The sequence below is a fragment of the Poecilia reticulata genome, chromosome 3, assembly GCF_904066995.2.
Source record: "Poecilia reticulata chromosome 3, P_reticulata-male-v2, whole genome shotgun sequence".
NCBI classification, from domain to species: domain Eukaryota; kingdom Metazoa; phylum Chordata; class Actinopteri; order Cyprinodontiformes; family Poeciliidae; genus Poecilia; species Poecilia reticulata.
The window spans coordinates 8,326,608-8,338,735 of NC_088832.1; the positions used below are offsets into that span (position 1 = coordinate 8,326,608).

General features: G+C 39.9%; 1 protein-coding gene across 1 annotated transcript in view; it reads right to left on the reverse strand.

Annotated features, from left to right (window-relative positions):
- Positions 1–1,340: 1,340 nt before the first annotated feature.
- onecut1 (one cut homeobox 1) overlaps positions 1,341–12,128 on the reverse strand; it is a 21,649-nt gene continuing 10,861 nt past the window's right edge. The window contains 1 exon segment of the mRNA XM_008404765.3: positions 1,341–7,885. Coding sequence (XP_008402987.2) covers positions 7,596–7,885 — 290 coding nt within the window. The 3' untranslated portion in view covers positions 1,341–7,595.

Genomic DNA, 12,128 nt, shown 5'->3' on the forward strand with positions numbered 1-12,128 from the left:
CGAGGACACCCCGCTGCGGGTGAGAAACTAGTTCCCCAGCGTAAAGAGATCCAGATGATTGTCTTAGGCGCTGTAGTATTGTTATGAGACTTGTAGTCAAGCCACCCATCATATGGGAACTCCTTTGGTGTCAAAAATTAATAAAAATATAAAGGAAGGGAGGAATAGGTCAACATTGTACAAATGGTTTCGCTACAAATACACTCCTTTTAGGGTCAAATCTAACCACGTGCGCTCTGCTGATGCAACGTCTCCCATCCTGTGACGTAAGGACTGCGGAGCATTCTGATTTCACCTGTTCTGACAGTCAGTGCTTTTATTAGACTCTGGAGACTGTCTGGGTGTGAAGAGAGGAAACACCCTTAGGAGTGGGTCCTCTGTTCTGAGAAGCACGCCTCTGCAGTGATGTTAGTTGCCTAGTAGCTGCGTTTCCATTGACCGCGTAATTGCGCAAATTGGGATTACGAAAAAATACATTTGTTCAATGGAAAAATGGCAACTCCAAAATAATAATAAAAAAAACCCCTTCATGGTTTCAATGAAGTGTTTTTTCGCTAGGATGAGGTATTTCGCATACATCACACAAGTCACATGATCAACAACCGGATGTTGCCAATGGCGTGAATCAGGAAGAAGATGAAGGGGAGGAGTTGGAGGATCATGACAAGGAACAGTGACTTGCCGGTGAACAAACAAATGCATTTGCCATTTTAATTGCGTTTCTTATTTAATTTAAATGCCGCAATTTCAAAATTATGTTCATTCCAACATTAACGGAACATCAACAAAGTCTTGCACACATTTGTAATGGAAATGCAGCAACAACTGGATGCCTCTACTGGCGGAAAAGACGAAGAAGATGGCAGGAAGTGGTAGGATGATGGTGTGGGGTGTTTTTCAATAACTTATTTTGTAAACAAACATATTTATGTGAGAATTTAATTGTGTTTCCGGTGTTGTGAAATAGTTTTTTTTTTTGTTGTTGTTTTTTAACATTGGTGGAACATTGACAAAAATCTGCGCACATTTCGAAAGGACACACAGGTGACGTTTTCGGATCGTGCGAGTCATGCGAACAACAACCGGGCGGATACGACGAAGAAGACAGGAAGTAGTTGGAGGATCATGACGTAGCATGTTTTTTAATGCGTCATCACATGAACCAACATATTCACATGCGATTTTAATAGCGTTTCTTATTTAATGAGAATGCCGCATTGTGAAACTGCAAATTTCTACCCACGTTGTCGACAGAGTTTGTTTGTTTTTTTCCCGCACATTTGTCATGGAAACGTAGCTAGCATCAGCCGTCACACACACTCACACAGAAATCCCTCTGGTAAGGTTTTCTTTGCAGTTTTATTAGACTTTGCACATAGTCGTTACACGAGTACGTACCAAAAAGAACAGATACTTGGTGGAGCAAGGCGGCGAGCCACGGCAAATAAAAACAGACCCAGCTCCGTGGCATGGCCCCTGGCAGACCGGCTGCCCCCAACCCGCGCTCCACCTCACCACCCCGTGCACAAGACAGCAAAGTGAGCAGGGGCTTCCAGCCCCCGCTTTCAAAATGCTTTCAGATTGTACGTTGAACAGGAGATTCCCCCGGTAGGAGTAAGCTTGCCTACATAGCCCTACGCCTTCTACATTCTATACCCGTGCGAATGGCGAAGAAAAACTCAACAAATCTACCACACAAATGCCAGTGCTTTTACCCCTTCATCCCCCCACCGTTCCCCCTCTTCAATATACATATTTTTTCTCCAATTTTTTTTTTTTTTTTGGTTTGGTTTGTTTTAAAAATCTTTGGATGTGCAGTATTACCCATAGAGTAACAGTTTTTTTTTCTTCTTCAAAAAATTCATAGGAAACTTAAAAAAAAACAACCAAAAAAAAACACACACGCACACGTACACACTGCTTGTTATTTGCGCGCTAGTCAATAAAGTAAGCCTGTTTAACTTTGTAGGCACTGGCAAAAAAGAAGAAAAAAAAAATGACCGTCTGGATTTTTGGCAGTGTTCAAAACACACACGTTGAAATGTTGGCTAGGATGCAGTTAAAAAAAAAAAACTACATAAAAAAACGACTACTTTTCTGTTAGATCTAAACATCAAAAGTAAGGCTGTAACGTAAAGCATAAAATGTCTTTTTTGTTCCATTTTTTCCCCCCTTCCACAAAAAACCCTATACTATGTACAAATCTAGAGCTTCTACAAATGCATAAATTAAAGAACCTATACAAAAAAATGCAATTAAATTAAAATCACAACACAGTAGTAGGTAGAAGAGAAAGTAGGAGCACAACATCACAGCAGTTGGTTTTACCCTGTAAAAGTAATCGTCTACGTCAGAACATTGGCATAACCCCCATCGTCTGATAAAAAATAATCTTCTCCCCTTTAGGTTTTGCGTCAACCCTGAAACTTTGTCCTCCGTGTCTTGAAACAGAGCACTTCTGCCCCCAAAAAAGACGTAAAAAAAAGAAAAAAAGAAGTAAAATAAACAACAAACAACAGCTCGAAAATAGATAATTGTACAGCTTTTTTGACGTAACAATATCAAATACCACACAGGTGGAGTTCTACCTTACTCACAGATAAGACATCTCGATGCAGAACTCAAAGGAATTATTACTATGAGGTATTCAGAGACACTGGTAAAAGACATGCACGGCCAGAGTGCTGGACCCTCCTACACACAGCAGAGAGAGAAGGAAGGGAAGAGGGGAGGGAGTGTGTGTGTGTGTGCGTGTGTGTGCGAGGAAAGTGATAGAGGACAGAAACAAAGACCTTTGGTTTGATCTGTAGAAGTGGACAACAGAAAATCCTTTGGTATGTCTTCATTGCATGGTTGCACTGGCAAAAGCACCACGGTGTGATTCACAAAACGAAAAGTACAAAGGAAGAAAAAGAAGTAGTAAAAAAAAAAAAAGAAAAATCCTTGTCTCTTCAGTTGTGGCCTTTCTACAGGCTGAGGTATTCACAGAGTCAAAAGTGAGAGGTCAACAGCGGTTTAACACTTTGGTTCAAGCAAGGCACTCGTCCTGGGAGGTTGTATTATTATTATTATTATTACTATTATTATTATTTTATTTTATTTTTTTCCAGTTTTTGTATTTTTTTGGTATTTTTTTAAAAGAAAGATTGCAACACATCTGCTTCTACTTTCAGGAACATGTCTGCCTATAGTTGAATCAATGATTCTGCCCATTGCTACATCAGGCTGTCTGCCTGCTGTCATGTGACTTGTTCGTTGGATCAATAATATGCAACACGAAGGGGGCAGGGCCAGCAGAAAGAAAAAAATTAAAGTATACGTCGTGGTTACGAATAGTGCTGTGATAAATTATTCACTGTGTTACTGCTGTTTTTGATTTTTTTTTATCACACTTATATGTTTCAGATAATCAAAAAAAAAATCATCCTATCAATCAAACTTTTTTTTTTCCCATAAAATGGAGTTTACAAATTGTCGCCTTCCTAAAGTTGTATGTATAGTTGATTTTTGGCATAAAGCAAAACAAAAGCTCTTTCTTTCCAAAACATATTTTAGGCTAAAAAAAAAAAAAAAAAACTATTTTGGCAAAAAATGACGTAGGCTATTATTTTAGGAAAGTAACGAAATAATGATTTTATTAAGTAAGGAACAAAAGCTATCCAAACCAACCAAAAATGTGGTTCAATCCTACTAACTTCAGTTCAGGCTACCAGATCTATAGAATTAATAAAATGTGTAAAAAGATGCATAATGCCCCAATCTGAGCCATTAGAAAAAAACCCCACTGACATCTATCGGTGTGGAAAGGGATCCAGAGTCATTCCTGTTGGTTTGGGACTCCAGTGTACTATTGCACAAACACAGAAAACACGGAACAGTGGTCAATCTGCTCAGCAAAATGACTCCAAAACCGCATTAACGTCGCAAAAGGGCAACACCTAAAGCACTGCAGGCTTCACCTCTCTTAGTTAATGTTCACGATTCATCAATAAGAAAGAAACTCTGAGGCGACATTCGCATCCAGTGGGGACTTAAGGCCGAAAGCACTTCTGACAAAACAGAGCACACATTTCAGATGAGAACATCTTTATGATCCTTGACACTTCTGGGTGTTTGGTGAACGGACGAGACGAGACTGAAACGTTTTAGTGTGTGTGTGTGTGTGTGTGTCCTGCTACAGCTGGTGTAAGACTAATTCACAAAAAAATAACCCAACAGTTGAACCAATCATGCATTGGATATGCAGCATAAACATGGCCTGAAGTACATTAGCGACTGAACTTCTGAGATTTTGGAGTGGACTAGTCAAAGTTTGGACTTACATCCAGTTGAAATGCTGACAAGAACAAGCGGTTTGTGATCAACAGCCCTCCAGGGAGGTTTTAAAAATTCTGCAAGGAAAGGTGGGTTGAACTTCCTCTGTGACGATGCAAAACACTCGTTGCCCTTAACCACAAGACATCCAGGACATGGAAATCCTAAGTTCTCACAAGGGAAACAAGAGAAGATGTAATTTTTTCTTCTATTTACGTGTTCAGGATAACCAGTTACTGCGGTTAAGTTGCAGTTTGTCTCCACAAAGGGCCAGCTCACTATGGATAGCGTTCTAACTTTTAAAAACCTTTGAAAACTGTATTTTGTATTTACTCTGGTTATCTGTGTTCATCCAATCAGGTTGATAATCTGAAACCTTTAAGTGTGACAAAAACAGCAAAAACAGAAAAAATCAGTTAGGAGGGAGCAAACACTATTTCATGATATTTTAGTTTAAGTCAACATTCTGTTTTTAAAGAAAAATTGATAAATAAAGCTACAAACTCAAATTTAAGCATCTCTTTTACGTTTTAACAGGGTTTTTTTTTTTTGTCAAAAGAAGAAGCAGTAAGAATAACTAAGAAAGATCACGTTACTACAAGTCTACTCTGCAGGCACCTGCATGGACCGTTGTGTGCATCTATGGCTGGATCAGCACGTCTGCCTTTACCTGCATCAGCAGGGCTATCTATGGAGCTGTAATCGGAGCACAAATTAAGCAAGAGCACGCATAAAAATTTAAAAAAGGAGGTAAAATAAAAAAAGGACGCATGGGTTGATTGCAGGGAGAAGGACAGGACAGGAGTGAAGACGCAAGAGAGAGAGAGCCATAGGGGGCTAAATGAAAAGAGGACAGGACACATACATCACACTTCTTTGAACACCACTCACAGAGGCCGTGCAATTAGAAAAAATCTTTGGTTATCTTTGGTATCATCAAAAGTGATAGAAATCACGTATGGAACTTGAGTGAGGTAGCATCTTTGGTTCACACTAAGAAGAAGAAGAAGAAGAAAAAAAGAACAAAAAATAAAACATCAGCAGGTCTTGAAACATTGTTTTGTCATATTTTTGGTTTTTCTCTCAAGAGGTGATGACGAAGAAGAAGAGGGCCTCTTCTCCTTCAGAGATCCGTTGTGATGAATGTACATCTGCTAACCCCAGTCGAGAGAAGGGAGGGAGGGGAGGAGGAGGAGGGGGGCTCAGTTTAATATATTTAATGCTGTGCCACCCCAGAGCCAGGCCCATGTAGTGCTTTCCTCCGAGTGCTGAAATGCAGGGAAGGTGAGGGCGGGGTGAGAGAGGGGGGCGGGGGGGGGACGACGACTTGGCAGCAAGCTGACGTATAAAGATGCTTTTGTATTCAGGTGACGAGTTGACATTGCCGTGTAAGCGCCCCAAAGTGATTCGATCATTGATATCATCTCCTCCGCTGTACATCTTTGATGAGGAGATCAAATCAAATCCACGTGAGACGCATGCGGCGACGATGGACTGACACTACAGTCCTGATTATTAAAGCGGTGACACAGTTTGTCCTTAAAAAAAAAAGAAACAAAAAAGAAAAGACATCGGAGGCTATCTGTCACGCGCGGTTTGTGTGGAGAAAACACACTGTTAAAGAAGATCAAGCGGAGCTGAACGTGTGGCAGCTACTGATTCGTTTCAATGCGACTCTGTTTAGGTCACGTTTTTATGTGAAGGGGGAAGGTTTGTGTTCTAGGATTTATGAATAAAGCAAACATTTTGTGAAAAATAAGCAATGACGTTCTTATGCTTAAAGATGCAAACATATTTTTTTGTTACGAGGCACGTCTGAGTGCTATCGCTGTTAAGACTTATACCACAACTACGGTTCATCATCATATTTTTCAGATTTACTAGGGACTCCCAAGATCCCACACTTGTTGATTTGCAACCCACGTTGCAGCCCGCATTCCCCAACTTTGTGAAACACAGTATATAGTAATGCAGCTTTGCCCCTCCCCAACATATTGCTGCCCAACTTTTTTTTTTCTTATGTAAAAAGGGACAAATTCAGCCGCTTGTGAATGAAATTACTGAAAAAACATGGACAGTCATGGCAAAATGGCCAAAAATATATCTGTATTTACCTTCATAGCATGTAATTCTATAAAGTGTTTTGTATCAAAACTAACATGAATGAATAATTGTTATAGGTCACATTTCAGTAAGTGTTATAAACACAATGTCAAGTCATTTTTTTTTTTGCTTTACTTAGTAAAAACCGTTGAATCTGGAAATAAATATTTGATTTAATTTTGTTGCAAATAAAATGACACTTTGAAACTTAATGTTATCATATCAAGAAAATATCCTAATTGCCCATACCTACATTTTGAATAAATATGTTCTTTGGTCTTTGTAGGTTTCGTTCCTGCGCGGCACGAGAAGCTTGACCCCGATTGGTTTCTTTTATTTTCCCGACTGAACGCATCAGCATGTTGGAAGAAAGCACCACTGAATGGGCCGAGCTCCATTTTTTTCTTCTTCTCCTTTTTGGTTTGGTTCAGGCTGTTTGGGTTTGGGTTAGCAGTCTACGAAAGGACATTTCTTTGCCCGCCCGTCTGTCTGGAATGCTCGACAGAACTACAGACGACTCGCACAGACTGACAGACAGACAGACATACAGTCCACGTCACTGGTCCAAACAAGGTTGCAGAACAATCCGGGTCGCTCCCCCGCAGGATGAAAATGTTCTTTCTTTTTAAAGTTGATTGGCCAATCCCGCTGGAACTCCACATTCATCCATGTTTTTTTTTTTTTTTTTTTTTAACTTTTTTTTCTCAGGCTCTGGACACCTGCAGACCAGACTGCCGATAGGCTGATTAGACCTCCTCTTAGGGACCCATCATTAAAACCAACCAATCAGATTAGAGATAAGGATGGCAAATGATAGACTGATACACAGTAGGGAGGTGAAGGGGAGTGTAATAAAGCTAGAGACCTGGGTGTGTATGTGTATTTGTGAGTGCGTCTGCATGTTTGTGTGTGTGTGAAAGAGAGTAAAGTCTTTTTGCAGTATGTTACACAAAAACTGTGTCGCTGAAACAAACATCGTAAAGCAGGTCAAACAAGAAGTCTTTGGTTTGCTTTTCATCTTTGGATACTATAAATATCAATATAGTACAGGTTTAAGGGCAAAATGTTGCTTCAAGGTCTTTTAAGTTTTCTTTGTTTCTCAGAAGTGTTTTTTTTTTTTTTAAAGCTTTTCCACCGAGGTTGAGTCAGTCCATGAGTTGGTCAGGTTCAGTCCGACTTCAGGCTTTGGTGCAGACATTGGGCCCCGAGTTGGCCACGTGACCGGAGCCGTCGTCCACCCACTTGTCCAGGCTCCGGCGCCGAGCGTTCATAAAGAAGTTGCTGACCGTGGCCAGCTCGAGGCCCAGCTGCTGGGCGATGGTGAGCTGCAGCTCCTTGGACGGACGCTTGTTCTCCTTGAAGATGGCGTGGAGCGTCCGCCGCTGCACGTCCGTGAACACCAGCCGGGGCTTCTTGGTCACGTTCCCTCGCTCGCTTCGGCCGTGGTCCTGCTCCTTGCGCTTGCACGCTGCGAAGAAGGGAAGAAGCGGACAGAAACGGAAAAGGCATGAGAGAGGTGCGCTTGATTGAAGAAAAACAACAACAAAAACGGGAATTAGGCCAGTTTATGGTGAGGCTAATGTGGCCTCACATTGTTTTACTTCAGCCACTTCGATTTCAGAATTAAAGGGGCAGTGTTATGTGCTTTCCAGGCATGTAGTATCATTTTATAGTCCAGATTAGTAATTATGTTACCTTCAGTTGTTAAAAAATGCTATATTTGTGTCAAATATGACTTAAAATAAAATTTACTTCCTAATTTAACACCTTCAAATTGGGCCTTTGTTGCTTTAAAAACTCCCGCTCTTTCTGAAACTCCGCCTTACAGAAGTCATCACAACATGGCTCCTCTAATCACCCGTTAGCAACACTTTTACTGGCATTGCACTGAAAAGTAACTTGTATTATGAACTCAGTATAAATGCAGAGTTTCACCAGGTGTTTGCTAATTGCTGCTGGCTAGTCTGAAGGAGCTGAATGCATGAGTCCCAGGCGAGGGCTGCTCTGTGAGGCAGCAGCTCAGAGGAGGAGCTGCATCTCAAAGGCGGAGCTAAGTCCACCCAGGTGTTTTGTTCAGCTGAATGGTTGCCATGGGAGATTAAAGGATTTTCCGAACATTCATAAAAGAATCAAAGCTACACTCCAGACGTCTTTCTGATGAGGGAAAACATTACAACATGATGTAAAGCTCAAAAAAGTAAATTTACCATATTTTCCGCACTATAAGGCGCACCGAAAAACCTTCAATTTCCTCAAAAGCCGACAGTGCGCCTTATGATCCGGTGCGCCTTATATATGGACCAATATTGAGCCACAACAGGTCTAGCAACTACGGTAAGCAGCCGCCGACTTCATTTTTCCGTAGAAGAAGAAGCGCGGGTGCATGCTGGGATAGTTGTCAGAACGCTGGTTTGTTAATAGTTTGATAATACATTTAAAGCCAGGGGGCGGAGGGGCGGGGAAAGAGAGACAGAGACTGTGCCGGTTGGTCTATGTTACCCAGAAAGCAGTTGGGCACAATATCGCAACACTAACACCGTGAGTGAAACAACGACTTGGGCAGACTACTCTATAAAGTACTCGGGGACCACTTTTTTTTTTTTTTTTTTTACAAATGTGGATGTGTAATAATAGAGTGTGGAACAAATCGGCAACCCAAACTGAGGCCTTATAATGCGGTATGCCTTAAATATGAAAAAAGTTTTAAAATAGGCCATTCATTGAAGGTGCGCCTTATAGTGCGGAAAATACGGTACATAATACTGCCCCTTTAAAACAATAGTCCAATATGACTAATAGTAGTTCTAATAGTATTAACAGCAATAATAATAACATTGATACCAACAATGCAAAAACAACAACAACACAATATATCAAGATAGTTTCTCATATTTAGGATAGATCATTTCCTTACACAGACGTTTGAATGATTTAATGTTTGGACATTGCTCTAACTTCACAGTCAAACTGATCTACAACAGACTGAAATGCAAAAGCCTCTTCTTGTCGTTCTGATTTTACAAGCTTTGAATTTACATTCCCTCTTTGTCCCCCCCCACCTCCAGATTCTAAAGTCCTTCTTTTGAAATTTCACAATTGAACGCCTTAAAATTGGGCCTGTGTCTCTTTAAGAACTTCCTGCTCTTCCCGACACTTCGCCTTCAGCATGTCATCACATCAGCATCCCTCTATCAAGTGTATGCAGATGTTTGCTGGAGCGCTGGACTGAGAAATATCTCACACAATGAGTTCAGCGGATGCACACCAGGTCTTTGCTAATTGCAGCCGGCTAGTCTGGGGGAGCTGGAGGGTAAAACATTATAAAGTGATGTAAAGCTTAAAAAAGTCAATTTTGTATAACACTGCCTCTTTAAATCAAATAGCATTTGAAAGAAAATAGATTTCCGACCTTACCACTATGTTGTTTTTTTTTTTTAAAGGTTTTGCTATAAATGCATCACACTCCTGTTATTGCCCACATTGGTTGACAAGTGGTTGACTTCTAATGCGTCTGGACGACCCAGACGAGACCCGCTTTGGCTGATTTCATTAAAATGTCCAACGTGGATTAGAACTGCTGCCGTGTTTGGTTGAAACAGAAGAAAAAAAGTCTCAAAGAGCGCTCCAAGAATCATAATAATGCTCACGGATCTGTCAAAGACCACACATGCTGACAAGCTGCTCTTTATGCCTCTGAGAGCTCTCTTTGACATTTAACAACGAAAGGAATCCAGCAGCAGTCTGGATGCTGGAAACTGTGCTGCTTTATTTATTTATTTGTGTTTGTTCTAACACAGCAATTATTGAGAGAGCTACAGGAAATCACAGTGGGATTTTTCTGTTTCTTTCATTTTTCTCAGAGCAATGTGGGCGGTAACAGCTGGTCCAGGCAAAGACAGCACTCAACTCATGAGACAAGCACTCACTATGAAACCAAAAAGATCAAACACATTTTAATACATTGTATTTGGGCTGGTTTTATTCCATGTTTCTTAGGAGAAATTATATGAGTTTATGATTTAACAGTGAATTTTATAGCTTAGAACCAACTTTTAAAATCTGTTGCTAAACTCTAACAAAACCTGAGATTCGGTTAGGTTTTAACTACACTATTTTATAGGCTTAGAAATGTAACAAAACAGGGAATATTTGACTTTTTTTTTATTTAGAATTTATTATTCAAATAAAAACAAAACCTCTGCAATTCAAAGGGAGCGTCGTTCATTTTAAAACCAACAAACACAAATGATTGAACAATACTAAATACACCTAATTAACACTGATATTGTACGTGTGGACATTTATCGTATTGTATTCTTTATAATTTATTGTGATAATTTTCGTATCACGATAAGAGTGTTGATTTATCGTTGTCACAGTGGCGCAGTTGGTAGAGCTGTTGCCTTGCAGCAAGAAGGTTCTGGGTTTGATTCCCGGCCCCGGGTCTTTCTGCATGGAGTTTGCATGTTCTCCCTGTGCATGGTGGGTTTTCTCCAGGTACTCCGGTTTCCTCCCACAGTCCAAAAACATGACTGTCAGGTTAATTGGTCTCTTTAAATTCTCCCTAGGTGTGAGTGTGTGTGTGCATGGTTGTGTGTCCTGTGTGTCTCTGTGTTGCCCTGCGACAGACTGGCGACCTGTCCAGGGTGACCCCTGCCTCTCGCCCGGAACATTAGCTGGAGATAGGCACCAGCAACCCTCCCGACCCCATTAAGGGACAAGGGTGCAAGAAAATGGATGGATGAACAATTTAAAGATGCTTAAACCACTATTGTTGTTTTTGGTAGTTTTACTATTTTCTCCGAGTTCTGTTCAATGGAAGCAGCAATAAATACCAATAAATTTGAAAATATAGTTCCTGTGTGCAATTTGGTGAAACAAATCACATTTCTTTATACGACTTGTGTCTTAAAGAAGCATGTTACAAATGGGAATGTTTGTCAAGAGCATTATTTGTGTTTGTGGGGCTATAATTATGGTGCCACCCAGTCACAGTCATACAATTCCATAAAAAATATGTAATAAATAGTTGTTTGTGTCATGACATCATGACACAAACAATATATATATATATATATATATATATATATATATATATATATATATATATATATATATATATATATAGTAGTATACTACTATATATATATATAGTATACTAGTCATCTAGTTTGTTTGGGTTCAAGTCAGAAAAAATCCTATTAAATTTCTTTAAAAATCCATTCAAACAACAAACCTTTTTTCTTTTTTCCCCTGACATCAACAGCTTTGGTGTGCTAGCTTAGCTTGACACCAAGTTTGACTTAAAACAGGTAAAGATGAATACAAACTCCAAACCACAAACTTACTCAGCCACGTTTCGTAACTGTGCAAGTCAGTGTAGTTATTTATAACCCTGTCTTCACAAACATACCAGCCCTGTAGCCTACACTTGAACTGATACAGAATTCAGTTAAAGTCTAATCAAAGAGACAAATAAAATAAAAATAATAATAATAATAAGTAGAATCTAATTATTATTGCATTGCCCTCTGTTGTATTTGATTAAAACGTACAGAGTTTTAATGACATTCTCAATACCTTCCAAAATTAGTTTTTTTTAGTGCAGACAGCAAAAACGGGGAATGTTGAGCTCTGTCCATGGTGCTGAAATATAAAAAAAAAAAGAAAGAAAAAAAACGCAATTTAGCTTTACAGACGATCGAAATAAG